This window comes from Acinonyx jubatus, chromosome C2 (genome assembly GCF_027475565.1).
Source record: "Acinonyx jubatus isolate Ajub_Pintada_27869175 chromosome C2, VMU_Ajub_asm_v1.0, whole genome shotgun sequence".
Taxonomy (NCBI): Eukaryota; Metazoa; Chordata; class Mammalia; order Carnivora; family Felidae; genus Acinonyx; species Acinonyx jubatus.
Window position 1 is genome coordinate 146,271,221 of NC_069384.1, and position 18,924 is coordinate 146,290,144.

The 18,924-nt window shown below is 40.2% G+C and overlaps 2 protein-coding genes across 9 annotated transcripts in view; one reads left to right on the forward strand and one right to left on the reverse strand.

Annotated features, from left to right (window-relative positions):
• The window catches only part of ACKR2 (atypical chemokine receptor 2), a 57,221-nt gene extending 52,743 nt beyond the window's left edge, over positions 1-4,478 (reverse strand). For 6 of the 8 annotated variants that reach the window (XM_053221570.1, XM_053221572.1, XM_053221571.1 and 3 more), the window contains exons 1-2: positions 1,298-4,478; positions 471-674 (exon numbers count right to left, since the gene is read on the reverse strand). The gene's annotated coding sequence lies outside the window, so the exon portion shown is untranslated. The remainder of the gene's footprint in view (positions 1-470; positions 675-1,297) is intronic. The other 2 variants (XM_053221568.1, XM_053221574.1) reach the window with 2 other exon arrangements.
• A 158-nt stretch (positions 4,479-4,636) lies between these two features.
• Positions 4,637-12,846, forward strand: HIGD1A (HIG1 hypoxia inducible domain family member 1A). The gene is made up of 4 exons (XM_015062817.3): positions 4,637-4,776; positions 10,277-10,387; positions 11,022-11,156; positions 11,830-12,846. The coding sequence occupies exons 2-4, from the start codon at positions 10,291-10,293 to the stop codon at positions 11,877-11,879; spliced, it is 282 nt and encodes a 93-aa protein (XP_014918303.1). The 5' UTR covers positions 4,637-4,776; positions 10,277-10,290; the 3' UTR covers positions 11,880-12,846.
• The last annotated feature ends 6,078 nt before the right edge of the window (positions 12,847-18,924 follow it).

Consider the following 18,924-nt stretch of genomic DNA (forward strand, 5'->3'; position numbering starts at 1 on the left):
GCAAACAATTGATAGATGAGGTGGCAAGAAATGATGGAATCCAGTACAGGAACTGATTGGTGTTCAGTGGGAGGAAGGCACTCAAGACCAGAAGAAATGACTGAGGTGGATGCAGGTAAGTCCAGATGTGGGAGCAAAGGAAGAGGTAAGAGAAGTTCTCAGTGCTCTCAGTGAAAAGGGTTAGTGGGGATATCAGGGGAATGGAAGGTGAGGCTGAGCAAAGATAAATGAAAAGTGTGACTTAAAGGCACAGTTCAGGACATTTAGAGGTCTAGAGAAGAAAAGTGATTTAAGGTTGCACTGCTGGCTAGTGCTTAGGAATATGGCAGCAAGAGGAAGGGGACTGCATTAGAGAGGGGAACTAACATGTACAGAGTGTCTGATATATCCTAAGCACTGTTCTTGGTAAATAGGGTTATTTAGATCTAAATAGGGTTATTTAGATCATACAATGCATCTAAGGAACTTACTAATATCCCCATTTTGTTGATGAAACGTTGAGGTTCCAACAGGCTAAATGACTTGTTTGAGGTCATAATGGTAATAAGCATTCAAGGCAGCATTCAAATCCATGTCTCTCAACTACATGCATGTAGCAGTCCTGGGGACACAGGCCAGTCCCCTTTCCACTCCACCACATTTTCCCCCCTTGGTACTTCTTAAGAAGAATGTTGCTGCCCAAAATAAAATAAAATAAAATAAAATAAAATAAAATAAAATAAAATAAAATAAAATAAAAGGGGGGGGTGCCTGGGTGGCTCAGTTGGTTAAGCGTCTGACTTCGGCTCAGGTCATGATCTTGTGGTCCGTGAATTCGAGCCCCGCATTAGGCTCTGTGCTGACAGCTCAGAGCCTAGAGCCTGTTTGAGAGTCTGTGTCTCCCTCTTTCTCTCTCCTCCCCCTCTCCTGCTCTGTCTCTCTCTTCTCAAAAATAAACGTTAAAAAAAAAATTAAAAGAAGAATGTTGCTGCCCAGAACAACAATATCATCTAGTGCATTGGTGGAAAAATTAATTCAAGACTAAAATGTTTCAAGTATAATATTTTTGTTCACTACAGAAAATATCACTATCTAAACACACAAATCCTACTGCCATACTCGTTACTAATAGAAAAATATTTTACATAGTTGAGTGAAACCAATGATATAAAAGTAGGAGACAGTGACTTCCCCCCATGTGGAGAGTTTTGAGATTGCATTTTAGAACTATTCTTCCTAAAGGGCAGAGTGATGGACTAGGTACCTCAGACTTAATGTTCTGGCATATATAATTTGTGAAAAAGAGAAACTATCATACCTGAGCAGAACCTGGTGGCCTGATACGATTAGCAGCTGCTCCTTCTGGGGGGAAAAATAGCATTTCTTATAAAACACTTGATAGACTTAAATAAGCAGTCCAGGAAGGGGCCCAATTACCTTTTGCCACAGAATCTTGGTTTATTTAAAAGTTCCTACCTAGTTTTAAACAAAACTTTTGGGGCACTGGGTTGCTCAGTCAGTTAAGCCTCTGACTTTAGCTCAGGCCATGATCTCATGGTTCCTGGGTTCAAGCCCTGCATCGGGCTCCATGCTGACAGCATGGAGCTGGCTTGGGATCCTCTCTCTGACTCTCCCCCACTCTCTATCAAAATAAATAAATAAACTTTAAAACGTGATTAATGTGCCTGGGAAGTTTACTTTTGTTTAAAACAAACACCTTAAGTAGTATTCCATGAATCTACAAAATGTAAGATGTACAGAGCTGTGACATATTGAGTAGCCCTGCAGGACAGTCCTCTAACATGGATTTTAAGATGGTCTGGGTCCCTGACGATTCTGCCTGAGAACTGCTTTGTAAGAACTATTGTTGCTTCAAAATAGTGGTTCTTGTCAAGGAGGTAGAGGGATGAGGCCACTGCATGTAGCAGTCTTCCATATCCTTAAGACCACAGATACGGCTTCAATACAAATAATATAATGAGCTAAACACTGAATGGGTTTTAACTTTCTGATATTCCCTTTCTAACCATTCTACTACACTATCATCTACCTCAAATATATTCTAATTATTCTGGTCAACATCCTACTCCCAAACCTTCAAGGGCCACCTGATAGAATACTGTGCAACTTCTTTAATTAGCATTTAAAGTCCTTCCCAATGTAGCTTAAGCCTACTTCCCATTATTCTGACTCTCCTTTAGTCACAAATTTTGCCATTTCCCCATTCACTGTCCATGCTAGAGCTACAATCCCATACTCTACTGCTATTCCTCTGCCCACTGTTTTCTCTTTCTGAAATAGTCTCCCAATTTATTTACAAGCTAGTCATTCTTCAAAGCTTAATCACTCAAACCCCAGTCCCAAGAAGCCTTCTCTGAAACTGCTCGCTCACTGTATCTACCTGAGGCTGTGTTGAAACCACCTATCATAGACTGTTTTTAGTGTTTTTCTGTATCTTTCCATTCTACCTAATCAGACTGTAAATCATCTCAGGAAAAGGACTAGGTCTTTAACTTCTAAATCCAGTACAATACCCAACAAAATATACACACCAAGAAATATAATTGCTGAAGGTGACTTTGAACTCTGGTTTTAAAATTTCTGTAGCTATTACCAATTTTCTCAAAATTTTAGAAAAAATTCCATAAAGATCACAAAGTAGTTTTAAGAATATAAAAAAGAGTAGTGTAGCTTTAAACTGGGCGTCAGCTTAAATAGACATGAGTTTAGAAGCGCATTTCTCTTACAGTAGATACGATCGATCGATCGATCGTGTGTAAACCTCTATTAAGAACATAAGAAGTTACAAAGGCTCTCCAAAGAGCAGAAATTAGCAAATTAGGCAGACACTTCTTGTGCTGTCTTTCCTTCTACAAATTACAAGTAGGTTAGTTTAATGCATGAGAACCCGAATAATTTTTTAAAGTCTTCTGCATCAATTAAACTTCTAAATGACAGAGTAAGGAGAATAATACATGATGTACATTTGCTATCAATTAGGTCTGCATGATGAAAGATGTAATGGTTTGTCAGCTGTCACTGCTGTTTTCTTGGAACACCACACGGAAAAAAGTATAACAGAATAACCTCCATTAAAAAATCTTCTGCATTGATTATTTCAGGTATTTATCATTATCATTTACCAAGATCTGGCTTCTATATACCAATCAGAAAGAGATAATTTCTCATACAACTAGGGCAGGGTCTGCCTCTTTCCACACAATGCACAGCACAGGAACTTTTAAAGTAAGAGTGCACACTTCTCATGCCAGGCGCTGTACTAACACTCTAAGACCTACATTTTCCTCATTAAACGCACCACTGTTACCCCCATTTTACAGATGAAGAAAGTGAAGTTTTGAGAAGTAAAACCCAAAGTCAAGACTACTTTGTGGCTAGCCTGAGGCTGGCACTCAAGTCTCCCAGATCCCAAATCTCATTCTCTGGAAATGTGCAAAGGAAGCTAACATTCCTTTGATTTGTACAAATCCCCTTCAGGAATGAATACGCTCAGCTCCCTGCTGCTATTAGCCTTTATAGTTCCAGAATCACGGGGCTTAATGACTTAGGGTTTACCTTCATATTCAAGTCTCTCAGGCTCTTTTGTCATTTTAATTATCCTAAATAAGTCTCTGGTTATCCCCCTTATTTTTGAAACCCTACAATTACTGCATCACTTATGTCTTCATTTAACATCACTGGGCTCCTACTGAGCTGAGCTCAAAGACTGTTCCAGGAAATATGGGCGTGAACCAGACCAAGTATGTGCCTTCAAGTAGGTGAAAGCCATACCATAATAAAACCAAGGTATGACGTTTTTAATTCAACATATATAACACGAATGTTTCCTACGTGTGTCTTAACTCAATCATGAGACAAAAAGAGTTTCAGAATCCGGAGCTCACGGCACTTGGTTCCTACCTGTGTGATACACAACATGGGCAACCTGTCTCACTTCACGGCAACATTAAGAGATTCTAATTTAGTCACAGATATATTCCCTACGGCACAGTTGACGCTTTGCATCAGCTCGCCAGATACTGGTTATCTATCATACGAACAAACTAGAGGCTCCCTCCCTGGAAGTTCACTGTCACCTCAAGACACTGCCTTCCTCAGAGAAACCTCCCCTGTTCTGGGTCAGACCACCGCTCTAGAGACCCCATGCTTGCAACTAATGGCTGCCCCCCACCAGAGTGCAAGCCCCAAGAAGGGCTCCACGAGAGGCTCCACAGCACGTGTTCGTGGCAGCAGATAACTACTAGACGAGCGGAAAGGATCGAGCGCTCCGTCGCCCCGCCGCCGTCGGCGCCCGTGAAAGCCGGAACGTCCTTCCCCGAGCCTCCCAAGAACTAGCTGCGACCGAAGCCCCTCATGCCCGTCCCCGCCAGGCCCGCGCTCTGGACACAGCCTTCGCGGAGTTAGCCGCCGCCGCACGAGGGAAAAAACGCGAGAGAAATCTGAGGTCCCGCCAGCCTAAGAGCCAGGGACGCTGGAGTCCTCGCGTGAACTTCGTACGGCGAACTCTCACCCCTGACGTTATCCCTACGCGAGAGCCGGGGACCCTGAGCCACAGCCGGCGCGCGTCATCCCCAGCCAATCCGGGACCTGCCCCACCCACCGCGCACACGCACGCCCCTACCGGGACCCTCGCTTGCCGGCCGCTGGTTTCTGATTGGCTAGGATCAGGTGTGGGCGGGACAAAGAGAAGCCGGTTTTACAGCGGGCGTGGGCGAGAGCCTGAAACCGGTTGGAGCTTGACAACCGTCTGGAGTTTAAGAGTTCCAGTCATTGCAGGCAAGTGAAGCTTAAGGGAGTCTTGGGAGCGGAGGACTGCCCACCGTGGGGAGGGAAGAAGTGGTGCAGCGCTTGGCTGGGCCGAGAGCGCCTTGGGAGTGTTGGGGGCCGCGGGGCTGGGAGGAAGGGGCGATGCCCAGGTTGAACGGGACGAGGTGTAATTGGAGGGTCTCAGGCCCGACCTCGTGGTTCAGGGAAAGTTGGGGGTCCCGAGACAAAGCCTGACGGCCTGTCGGGTGAGGGGATACGGAGCCAACGAGAGGATGAAACCAAAGCTTGTGGAGTGAGTCGTGGCCGAGAGGGAAGACTCGGGGAGAGGCAGTAGTGAGAGACCCATGGAAAGGCCTGGGGCCGACCTCAGGGAGCCGGTAGCTGGAGCAGGGAGCCTTCTGGAGAGTGGGCCCGCGAGGTGGTGAGGAGGGACTGGGAGGGCGAGCGCTCCGGCCCGCAGAGTCCCGACAAGGTCACGGGAAGAGACGGGAGGAGGTTCTAAAGGTTGAGAGCGTAAAACCACTCGACCTTACCCTTCTTTACGACCCCGTGTTTCCTCCCACCGTTGGCGATCCTCTCTTACGTTAGGTAGGTAAGAAGCCCTCAGGCCCTGTATAAACATCTGTGAAGGAATTTAAATTTCTTCCTGAAAGTTAAGCCTGCCGGTTAGAGATTAGAAAACATAGCGCGGGTTTAGAATTGGGAGCCGCTGAAATGATTCGGCGGTGTTAGTCTCCTTTCTCTTGTTAGTACCGGTGTGGGCAGCAGCTATTTCCCTGTATGGGGTGATCCCCACCGCAGGAATCTGTGCTTCGGGAAGTACCCAGGCACTTTCGAGTATGACCGGTTTAGGTTGAAAAGTTCAGACAGATTGAAGTGGTACCAGGCCCTAGCAGGACAAACATGTTTGAGTCATGTATACCAGGGAATCTCTTACTTCCTTGTGCCCCAGAATCACTTGAAGAGGGCTTCTTAAAATACAGATTCCTTGGGCCCTGCCCCTGACTCAATAACTCAGAATCTCCAGGGTGGGACCTTTGCAGCCATTTTAAACGAGCTGACAGCTGACCGATGAAAAATCAAAATTTGAAGCCCTTGTTAATAGTTCCTGTGACCAAATGACGGGCTGTGAAGATCCTTCAGTCTGTTACATCATCTCCCTGATGTCTTTTCTAGGTTCCCATGCATTTGGAAAGGTCTTTGGTAGTATCTCTTAGTAAGTTTAGACAGTAGTGTTTTCGAACTGACTTTGACTATCTGGTCATCAATGGCTCTTTTTGTACCTGTTCAGCTTTTTTGACAGATCTGGGTTCATTGCTATGGGCAGATGAGAAAATTAAAATAAAGGAAAATCTAGAAGTGGTGCTAGTGGAAAAAAAATCTATTCAAAGCACAGTTCAAATTGTTGGAAGAGTCAAGTCACTGGGGAAGGAAGTTCCATTTAATTTTATGTATGACTTGCATATTTTTACAATTCAAAGAAAGAAATGCAAGCTTTTGTTAGGGAATGGATTTTAATATTTTTCAGATTAACTATATTACCAGCATCATAAGATTGATGCTTTGGCAATATATTGTCAATCAGAAGAACTCTGGACTGTGTATCAGGAGATCTGGGTTCTAATTTTACCCTGCCAGAGATGTATTCTTGGTGTTGAGCAGTTCATATAACCCTTCATAACCCTTCTTCCGTGTGTAAAGCTAGGCTTTTGGCATGGATTAATCATCTCGGTGGTTATTCTCAAATTATATCACCCATAGTTATTGATCCTGATACTTTAAAAGTTAGCCATTTTCAATTTATGTGCTGTAAATCATAAATATTTGGGAAACTTTCAGATGAAAATTAGGAAGAGAATTATCAAAATCTTACATGCAAGGAGTGTTATGAATATGTAGTATATTAGAATGTATAAGATGATCTAAAAATGTAATATGAAGTATAGTACAATAAATCTGGTATAAGTGTTGAGTTTTTAATATTCCTCTTTATTTTATCCTCAGATGTGCACACAAGGTGTTCTTGATCAGAGACAGGTTATTATTAGTCACTTAAAGCAAATAGTGACCAAATTATTCCCCCATACCCGTATTCTTACCCTAGGGATTACTTTCTGAAAACCAGATCAAATGTCCTACCCATCTATGACCTTCCATCATAGGTGAGGAATGGAGATCAATGGATTTTCTTCTTTTATGTACAGGAGAGAGACTGCCATCCCCTCTCCTGAAAGAGGGAGACAAAAAACTTTTGCTCCATTGACCTGTTGAACAATTATAGTGATCCAGATGTGAGAGATTAGAGGAAAGATTACTGACTTTCTTGCTTTTAGAGATAATTCCCAAATGACTTCTTAGTTTAGGAATAAATAAGGCAAACGGAAAAAAAATGAATGTATCTGCAAAAGAAGATGCTAGTTTTTAAAAGTGGATTGTGTCATAGAATAGTTTTATAGAATAGGTTCCTGTGGTTGCAAGGAACCAAGCCCCACTCATGTTATCATTTCTTTAATATAAAAATTAAATAAGCACCTGGGTACATACAGTTTGGCATTTTTCTTACTGACCAATTAAACTCTACAAATGTGTATAATTGTTACTGCTTTCACTAAATATTCCTAAATAAAATATGCCCGAGAATAACTTTAATTGTTGCAGTATATTATTTTTAAATTTATTCAACAAATATTTCGTGGTATGCTTACTATGTGCAAGTGTGTGAAGCAGTGAAGATAGATATAAGCAGGGCAGATTAGCCTCCTGACTTCAAGGATTCTAGCAAGAGAAACAGATACTTATAAGAAAGTTTTTATAGAGAAAGCATGAGGTCCTATAGGACTGCATAACCGAAGCAATTATCATTAACTCGGAAAGTCGAAGACTTCCAGTGGCCATCAGTTAAGAACCTGAGGGGAGCCTGGGTGGCTCGGTTGAGCGTCTGATTCTTGATTGCAGCTCAGGTTGTGATCTCATGTTTTGTGGAACTGAGCCCCCACATCGGCTCTGCATTGAAAGCAGGGAGCCTGCTTGGGATTCTCTCTCTGTCCCTCCCTGGCTCATTCGTTCTCTCTCTCAAAATAAATAAACTTTTTTTTTTAAAGATTAGAACTCGAAAAATGGGAGGAGTTAGCTAGGAAAAATATCTGAAGGAGATGGAAAGGAAGGAAAAGTGTTAGGCAGAGAAATCAGCTTGTGCAGAGACACTGAGGTGTAGAGAACATCTTTAAGAAATTTAATATGGTTATAATGTGGGATTCCGTTGGCAAGAAAGGTGGAAGGAGGATCTGTGATGAGCTGTTAGGCCTTTCAGAAGCTTATAGCTAGTTTTGAAAGCAACAAATAAGCGTATACTGGACTAAAATATAATGTTTAATCTCTCCATCTAGTCCATTTATGTAGTTTCTTGAAGGCCAGTCTCAAATATTTCTCTGAAAGTTCCCAAACCTACTTTATTTAAAAGATACCACACTCTAAATTCGTTTCTCATTGTCTCTGTTATGCTCTTGGCAAGTAATCATGCTCTTTCATGTCCCTTTAAAAAAAAAATCTAATTTTTAACCATTAATTATTTCAGTGTTTGTTTGAACTTTTCACATATACAGTGAGCGTCCTGAACTTAGAGCTTGTTGAACCTTGTATATAATAAAAGCTCGGTAAGTAGGGATTTATTCAATTAGCAGGTGATGGAGTACAAAAAAAGAAGAGAAAGTCTAGTTCTAATCTGAGTTTCCTCCTATTTAGCAGTGTGATGCTGCACAACTCTAGATTAAGGTTTTCTTCTCTGTCAGATGACAGAATTGGACTCTTCCCAATGGGGATGAGGGTTTAGAAAGATGATTTCACTTTTCAAACTAAGCACTACACCCCCCTCTAGAGTTGGATTTTCTTTGAGGGTCTTACCTACTCTTTACACCCCCTGGAATAGCAAAGTGTTGAGTGAGAGTTATTATTGAAGGGAGTATGGTGCACTTGAAAAACCCAGAAATGAAGGTGAGATGTTATATGGGTAGTGGGATGGGCAGTTGACTTTTGACTTTACTGTAAATGACACTAATCAGAGACTTGCATACTATGTTTGACTCCCTTATTTTATCTTGGGTAAAGTTTACAGGCAATTTAAATCAGTTCAGTGAAGAAGGAAGTATATATATACTGTGACTAAGGTGAAACTGAATTTGTTACTTTCTCATTGTGATGAAACGCCTATTAAATAGCTTCCTGTGTAAAGGGATATGACTGAAAAAGGGAGAATGGAGTCTTTGGTCTCTGTGGTAATGGAAGTGAATCTTTTTTTTCCTGCCCCCCCCTCCCCTATCCATATAATGATCAGGTTAATATCTTGCCTTTTTTGGTACCACTTACAAGGGTAATATAAAAGAAGGTAGAAATTTTTAAGAGGGAGGCCCAGGAAATGTAAGGTATGGAAAGGGAAGTAGAACTGAAGCTTAGGAGATATTCATTCATTAAGAAGATGAATTAAGGGGGTCCTGGGTGGCTCAGTCCATTAGTCATCAGACTCTTGGTTTCAGCTCAGGTTACGATCTCACAGTTTGTGAGTTCGAGCCCTGCATCGGGCCCTGCACTGACAACATGGAGCCTGCTTGGGATTCTCTCTCCTTCAGTCTCTGCCCCTCCTCGCTCACTCTCTCCCTCAAAATAAATAAACATTAAAAAAAAGATGAATTAAGAACAGCCCTGGGGGCCATTCAGTTTTTGGCCACTGCAGTTATTCATTTGCTGCAGTGATGGTAGAAATGACAACCCTAAGTAGAAAACTAAAAGGCTATATTATGTTCAATTGAACATAAATTATGCTTAAAAAGAGGCATTTCTAGCAGTTGTATTTAAAATAAAAGCTTTGTCCTAAAAAAAAAACAAAAACAAAAAATAAAATAAAAGCTTTGTCCTTAATAATGAACTAAAGTAGAAATTTTGGTTATTCAGACTGTCATTTTTTCCCAAAACAGCCACCATCAATAATAGAGATTACTGTAATAGGTTGGAAACTATTCAGAGGTGAGAACTGAACCAGGTAGCATGTTGGAGTCAGTAAGTCAGTCTCAGTTGAAAGCAGTGAAAATTACACTTAGAAGTGCTTAGTAGGATATTCAACATGTTTTGAAGAAGCAGTAAGGAGTATTGGTTTGGTTTGAGTGAAGTTGTTAAGTTGAAGTTGATTAAGGGTGAAAATAGCCAGAAAATAAACAGCTACTATTTTAATTGACAAAAGTTATTTCAGTTAAAAAAAAGTTTTCACTGTTATCAGTGACGTGGTGCTAAGAAGGAATTGGTTGTGTTGGATAAACATCAAACAGCAGGTGGGAATAACTACAGCCCTCCCTAAAGGTAGCTATGGGTTAAAAATACAGTTAGTTTCTAAAAAATCCTTCTTAAACTTCATGTGGATACACACTAGGTTTTTATGTGGAAACTAAGTATTTTAAGTACATCCAGCCATTCAGTGTTCTAGATCCTTTTAATTGCAGAACCTCTGGAAACTCTCTTTCAGATTCTTCAGTCACTATGTCAACCGGCACAGATGTTTCTCTTTCTTCATATGATGAAGATCAGGGATCTAAACTTATCCGAAAAGCTAGGGAGGCACCGTTTGTTCCCATCGGTAAGCTTGTGATGTTCTAATAATCAGTCTGTTGTAAGCTTTAGCGCAGTAGAAATGTGGTCAGTTCATCAAGCATATCCTGAAAGCATTTATTTTCATATATTTTTTTCATATGTTGTTGAAATATGTAAGACTGGCTTGATAGAACTCTCTATGAAAAGTTCTTCTGTGTGTATTCAGACTTCTTTTATTGACTCTTTCTTATTTCAATGACTGTTTTGGGGGACCTGAAGATCACCCTCAGTCCAGTGATTTGCTAGAAAGACTCACAAGACTCAAAAAAACCTCTTCTACTCACAGTTATGATTTATTACAGTCTCTGCTATATTAACTGATTCCCTTCAGGAAGGGAAATAGGACTGAAAGTAAAAGTTCCCTTGACACTCTTAAAGCATCTACTGGCTCCACAGCCCACATTTTGAAGATGATCTTAACTTCTGAATCTGCTACTATTTTGCTGCCAATTAAGGAGTTTTGGTTTTGAGGGGGGAAAATTAAAAACTCAATTTGTATGTTAATTAATGATCTCATAAAGCATCCTTATAAAAATAGTCAAAAGTACATTGATTGACAGTAAAGTCATTTTGGTTCCCTGCCCCCTTGCATGACATGCTTGTGACGATTGGTTTTACAGGAATGGCAGGGTTTGCAGCAATTGTTGCCTATGGACTATATAAATTGAAGAGCAGGGGAAATACTAAAATGTCTGTTCATCTGATCCACATGCGCGTGGCAGCCCAAGGCTTTGTTGTGGGAGCAATGACTCTTGGTAGGTTCCTACAGGAAATTTTCAAGTTTGTAATTCCCATTAATAGATTTCTTTGTAAATAAAACAAGGCAGCTTGTAGCTGACTTTGAAGTAGTTTGTAAATGTCACTTATATTTATTTTCACGTAAAAATTGGATTAATAAAAATAGTTCAAGTAGTGACCTATTTTTACTGTCTGTAATATATCTTACTAATATTTTAAAGAAAGAAAAGGTAATTCTGTGCATCACGGAACTTATAATTTCACTGAGGAGTCTAGATATGTATATAGGTTGCCAGTAAGATCCATTATCTGGGAGAGACATATGATTGCTATTTCACTGAATTTTTGACAATAGGAAAGATTTTTATTAATATAAGTATTACATTCTTTTATTGGCTTTACTTGATGTTACGTAGCAAGAGTGACTCCTTTTAAAGTTGTAAGATAAACATTGATTGTTCTTTAAAACAAGTATTTCAATAGTCCGAGCTACCTGGGAAACTATATAAAAGAATTTTAGAAGTGTAAATAGTTTAAGAAGGCAGGAGTGTAAGCAGTTCAGGGTCTTGTTCCCCTTGTAAATATCGCATGGTAGCAGGATGCTACTTTTAGCTATTTTATGAACTGTTTTCAATTTTCTTAATGTCATGGGAAATATTTAAATGCTTAACTAGCATTCTTTTTCTTTAGGTATGGGCTATTCCATGTATAAGGAATTCTGGGCAAAACCTAAACCTTAGAAGACGAGCAGCTGTCTTGGTTTTGTTGGTGGTGCTTGCTCCAGACATCTCATGTTGAATTTATATGTTTATGTTGCAAATAAATGGTTTGAATGGGTCAGACAATAACATGGTAATTTAAATATTGTTTTCCTTTCTTGCAGGCTCAATTTGCCTGGTAACCAGATTACTAATGAGTAGTTAGCTAGGTCATTCCGGAGAGTCAAATTAGCACAAAAGAAATATGTCACTTTTAAATGTACTTGTTAGTGGTAAAACATGCATCTTCTTAAAGCCTTCTGATGAAATGAGTTGTAAAGAGAACAACTTGGCAAACCTGAAGTCCTCCCAGTTGCTGCAGATTATCACATGCTTTTGATGTTATGTAGGAATCCTGTTTAACTTTTTTCTGCCTGTTTTGCAGACTGGTTGAGTACTTCAGTTTTTAGGGCTGGTTGGCTCGTAGACCCCTTTCAGAGCAGTGCATGGAATATGCTTCCCCACAAATGAACATGTGTGTGTGTGTGTGTTTAAACCAAACCTAAAAAGCTGATAACAGCTGCTTAGAAGTAGTATTTATTTCAGCATCATATGTAAACATGAGCATAACTTAAGTATGGGTCCCAGTTTAGCTTTTTTTATAATTGCAGAATTCTATTTATGCTATTGTATTAGAATAATTTTTAAATGTCATCTTGAAATAGAAATGTGTGTTTTAAGTACTAATTCTAAGGTAAATGAAAAATACTTTTTAAATGTATGAAATTTGTTTATTTTTCTTTGTAAGAATCATAAATGTAACAAATTACCTATGATCGAAGTGATTAGTGATTTATCAGCAAGGTGGTTTGGTCAGACATTATACCCAAACTTTGGTATACTTTAGAATGCTTTATTGCACTTGTGGAATTTTCTTGTCTAACCTGAATTTACATTCCATGGTGATAACATGGTAAATGTAGTGTTATTAAAGTAAGTGAACACATCAGTCGTCTTGTATTTCTTTCAGTTTGGAAAAAATTCCTCAAAGTAACACAAGGATCAAGTTCCAAGAAAAGAGAGAATGTCTTATACCTTTGGTAGGAACTGTGGTTAAAAAATATTTACTAAATAGGAATAATGGTTTACATTTATTGAACATTTATTATGTGCTACACACTGCTCTAAGTGCTTTTCATGTATAATGTCATTTAGGTTTCCTAACAACCCTAAGAGATAGGAACTATGATTCTTATTCAACAGGAGGAGACTGAGGCATGAACAGTATAAATATCCAACCCAGGGTCCCATAGCTAGAGAGGATTGTTGGTTTGGGACTAGAACCTGGGCAGTTAAGTGGTGGGTGCCAACAGGTATTAGGAAAGTTGGCCTTTGTGAAATCAATGCTGGAGTGGCAGCAGTTATCGTAAATTAATAAAATTAGACGAGGTTATAGCATGGTCTTGACTCACCACTGACTGTATAACCTGGATCAAATCTTTTTTGAGTTGTCTCAATCTTAGCTATAAAATAAGAAGTTGAACTAGTTAATTTATATAGGCTTATGTAGCTTATAGGTCATTATATGAGTCTGTGAAAAAGTGCTTTAAAAATAAAAGCTATTACTAGGAACTATTTTCTCAGGTTCCAGTAGACCTCATAGATCCTGGTAGGCAATCCTAACAATTGTTTCATGAAGGATAAGCCTTCTGTAGAAGAACACATTTGGAAACAATTTTCAGAAAATTATTGTTCTAATAGATGAGTACATTATTGATTCTGTTAAGCTAAATGCTCACTTGAGAGAAGTTGATCTAGACCAATGCCAGAGGATAGGGCAAATGAGTGAAGTGTGAAATGGTACTGAGCATTATGTAATTGGGTGGGGTTGCTCATCCAAGGAAGAGAGTGATACATTAGCTGGATAAGTAGGTTGGCATCAAATAATGGAAGTCCTTAACAGTGGCTAAAATGAATGTGGTATTATGTGTTATTGCATCAGTCCTGGATTCATGGTTCTGCCACCTACTAGCCGAGTAGCCATGGTTTCCTCATCCGTAAAATGGGGACAAGATCAGTGGCCTAGGATTTTTGGGAAGGTTAAATGCAGTGGTGACTAGCATAGCACCTGATGCATCGATATTCCATAAATGACTGCTATTACCTTGTTACTATGATAAGCTTGGGAATGCAGCAGAACAGGAGATTCATGAGCCCTGCCCTCAATTTATAGTCTAGCAGGGAAGGCTGCCATTAAGTGATTACAAAAAAGCATGATGAATGCTAGGTATAGGTTGCAGCAGTAACATCGAGGTTGGGGGACCTAACCTGGGGTTGGAGTGAGAGAAAGTATCCTTGAGGAATCAATGTTTTACCTAAAAGAAACGGTATGTTGATTTTTCACTGAGATTCCTTGGCTTAATGTTGCAGGTTACTGGAGAGCTGATGAGTGATTGTTTCCGTGTCTCCTCTGGTCTCTTTGAGGGCACGATGACCTTTAGTGCCTGGCTTATATAGGTATTCAGTAAATGTTGAACTAATTGGGATAAGTAGGTTTTGGTTTTATTACATTCATGATCCTGCTGTCCCCTGGAGTTATCTATTTCTAATGAGCAACAGTGACATCTGGTGGTAAGAGTTTGAACTTACATCTTCAAGGTACACTCTGATTCTGTATCAGAGAGTCAGGATTTTGGAGTAGGGGATTGGTCATGCTGGGCAAGCCTCTTGCCTCACAGATGAGGAAATGCTACTTGGAGAGTTTCAGGAGCTTGAAATATAGGCTCTATCCCCATGTAAACCTACAGCCCATTGTAACATACCTACTAGGCCAGAACAAAGGTGAATAAACATAAGGTATTTTAAAGTTCTCTTGTGTCAAATAGTAGAACTGTCAGTTATTTATATACTTGATCCTATTTGAAATAAAGAATTAGTTCTTAGCAAGACAAAAGTTAGAAAAGTTTTCTCTAAATTCAGCAGTGATATGATAAATGGTTCTGGGTTAGAGATCAGTGTCCAGTTGGTCCCCTCAGAGGAACCCAGGAACAGGTCCTCTCTGTAGTATTCTGAGCTTTTTCTAATGGTGTTTGGTCTTTTTCCTGTCCCCAGTGGAACTCTGAAGTGTCACGGACTAGAATTTTACCATGTGAGGAGGAAATGCCATCGTGCCTTTCAGCTAGAGTGAAGAAAGCTAGAGGCCTTGCATGCCTATCACCTAAACTCAGCCCACACACAGCCATACTCGCCGTCTTCCCCACTGGTGCCCCTTCCTGGCTCACCCATTGCTGTCAGTGACACCCTCCACCTCCCCCTGTCACACTCTGGGCTCAAACTCTTAAAAATGTCTTCCCTTCCTCCTGTTCTATCACTGTTAAAGCACTCACCAAATCCTGCCAATTTTTCGTAAGCAGAGTCTCCCGTCACTCAGATTTGTCCTTTTTCTCCTGTTGTACCACTTTAAACCTAGGCCCTTCAGCTCCTGTTCTGCTACCTCGTCCAGCAGCGCTGAAGCCCTGTGCTCACCACTGCCCCCATCTTTGCTCATGCTTTACCCGTTTCCTGAATGTTCCCTTTCCACAGTCCCAGGCAGTTCAAGTGCACACCATGAAGACCTAACCCAAATTCTATTTTGGTAAAGCTTCTCTGAACTCTCTAGGCCATGGTGGACTTTCCTTTCTCTCACATCTTGCCATGACAAGTTGAAAACACAATGCATGCTCCACTATAATAATACTTTTGTGCACTGCTTTGCTGTGTATTAAATGCTTCAATAGTCTTTTCTATTAGTTCTTCACAGAAATGCAGAAGTATGTATTATCCTGACTTTACCAACATAGGAAAGGAAAGCTGTAATTTACCCAAGGCCATACAACTGAAAAGTGGCAGAGCATGACCCAGAACTCAAGAGCCTGGTCACAGGGAGAAACTGCATGATGGAAGGGAAGGCAGGTATATAAAGTAATAACTGTTCAATAAATAATTGTTCTTATCTTCATTTCCACTTTCCACCACACACATATACACATTCATTACCCAATTAGGTCTGAGGTCCATTTCCCCCGCCAATATTCCATAGCTGCTTCTTCCTCAGGTTTCTTCATATATGAAAATTCTCAGTATTTGTTTTGGCCTTTATGAGAAGAAAGATGAAGAAATCCCCCCATATAAATAGTCTTTACTGTGAAGGTGGTAAATTAAAAACTAGTAAGTACACAAGGCATTGGGGACCTAAGTAATAGGAAAAAAACGATAATTACTGAGACCAGGTGACTCATTCAAGTGTTTATGAAAGACCATGATATGAGCTAAGAGTGAAATTGAGAAATGTGGGGTAAAATATAAAAATATATTACCAATACATTGTGTTGAAGGCTTGGAGGGGAGCCGGGTAGATCTCATCCATCAGAGAGATCCCTTGGAAGCAAGGACTACTGAATCTTGGCAGAACATTGAGTTTCCTAATAAAATCAGCATATGATGGGTGAGATCACCATACATACAAACACTAAGACTTGAATAGCCAAAATGGTGTTATGCTAAAACAAAAATGTACTAGGGGGAGTCTATGAGAGCTGGTAGCCAACAAAGGAAGCCCAAATCCATGATGAGTTGAAGAGACAGCACCTTCCAGCCAGAAGGATCTTGAACCTGGAGAAAATGAACAATTTTTATCGGGGGGGGGGGGGGCTGGTGGGGAGGAGGCTCCTGATCGTGATGAGTGTTAAAAATATCTCAAGGTAGTTTGCTTCTGGTTGCTTTGAATCCATGCTCCCAATATCTTTCTGATGACTCGTTTGGTTTCGTGGGTGTCTGATTCTGGGAAGGGAGGGGCCCTGGATATGGGTCACAATTCCCCAACGTAAACTAGTGGCTTAGTGTTCTGGTTTACATGTCAGTCACTTAATACCATGACTGCTGTTAAGTCCAACCCCAAGAGACATTTATGGTATAATGACCAAATCAGATTTTGGATCTGCAAAGCTGAAGTCCATAATTGGAGAGGTCTGAAATGCATAGAGCCTAATGGAGCCTTAGTTTTAAGCTGCAGCAAAGCTTGCTTCCATTTTGAGGCAAAAACAGCTAAATATGTAATAATACACCTGAAGAGTATTTCACAGTTTACAAAGAACATTCATGACCTATTTGATTATCATGGTAATAAACAGTACTATTGTAATTATTTTATAAAGTTTATTTATTTTGAGAGAGCACAGGCAGAGAGGGAGAAAGAATCCCAAGCAGGCTCCACGTCAACGCGGACCTGGACTCGGGACTCAAAACCATGAACCATGAGATCATAACCTGAGCCAAAATCAAGAGGCAGCTGCTTAGCCACTCAGGTGCCCCAGTACTGTTATTTTAAGAAGAAAGTTGATGTTTGTGACTTGACTCATGTCAGAGAGTTAGAAACCCAAGTACTTCTTCTGATATTCAATTCAACTTTGCTTCTCATAGTAAGAAGAGGATCACTGTCTGCTTATGCTATATTTACTGATTTGTGGGAGCAAGCATATAATTTCAGTGCAGGAAAATCTATTTGGTGGCCTTATGATTATCTTTTAAAAAATAAATAAGCATAGATGAAGGTCCTACTTTGTAGTTGGAGCTATATGGAACTGTGGGAAGGACCTAATTTTTAGGGATTAGAAAAAAGTGGTTAGACCCACAGAAATCTGTGCAACTGATTTTTTTTTTTAATTTGTTGTAACATGGGAATGCAAGCTGGTGCAGCCACTCTGGAAAACAGTATGGAGGTTCCTCAAAAAACTAAAAATAGAACTATTCTATGACCCAGCAATTGTACTACTAGGCTTTTATCCATGGGATACAGGTGGGCTGTTTCGAAGGGACACATGCACCCCATGTTTGTAGCAGCACTATCAACAATAGCCCAAGTATGGAAAGAGCCCAAATGTCCATCAATGGATGAATGGATAAAGAAAATGTGGTGTATATATACAATGGAATATTACTCGGCAATCAAAAAGAATGAAATCTTGCCATTTGCAACTACGTGGATGGAACTGGAGGGGATTATGCTAAGTGAAATTAGGCAGTCAGAGAAAGACAAAAACCATATGACTTCACTCATATGAGGACTTTAAGAGACAAAACAGATGAACACAAGGGAAGGGAAACAAAAATAATATAAACACAGGGAGGGGGACAAAACAGAAGAGACTCCTAAATATGGAGAACAAACTGAGGGTTACTGGAGGGGTTGTGGGAGGGGGGATGGGCTAAATGGGTAAGGGGCATTAATCTACTCCTGGAATCATTGTTTCACTGTATGCTAATTTGGATGTAAATCTTAAAAAATAAAAAATAAAATGAAAAAAGTAAAAAACAATTTGTTGTAACATATACATAACAAAATTTACCATTTTAACAATTTTTAAGTATACAACTCATGGACATTAAGTACACCTAACAATGCTGTGCAGCTATTACCACCATCTGCCTTCAGAACCTTCTCATCATCCCAAACAGAAACTTAACACCCTTCAATAACTCTCATTTCCCTCTTCCCCTCTCCCCTGCCAACATCTCTTCTACTTTCTGTCTCTATGAATTTGCCTATTCTAGGTACCTAAAATAAATGGAATTCTACAATATTTGTTCTTTTTTTGTTTTGTTTTTCAACGTTTATTTATTTTTGGGACAGAGAGAGACAGAGCATGAATGGGGGAGGGGCAGAGAGAGAGGAAGACACAGAATCGGAAACAGGCTCCAGGCTCTGAGCCATCAGCCCAGAGCCTGACGCGGGGCTCGAACTCCTGGACTGCGAGATCGTGACCTGGCTGAAGTCGGACGCTTAACCGACTGCGCCACCCAGGCGCCCCTACAATATTTGTTCTTTTATGCCTGGTCCATTTCATGTTAGCATAATGTTCTCAAGGTTCATCCATACTGTAGCAAGTGTCAGAATTTCTTTCCTTTTTATGTCTGAATAATATTCCACTGTATGGATAGACCACATTTTGTTTATCCATTCATCTGTTGATGGACATTTGGGTTGTTTCCACCTTTGGGTTATTCTGAATAGTGCTGCTATGAACATGGGTGTACAAATATCTGTTTGAGG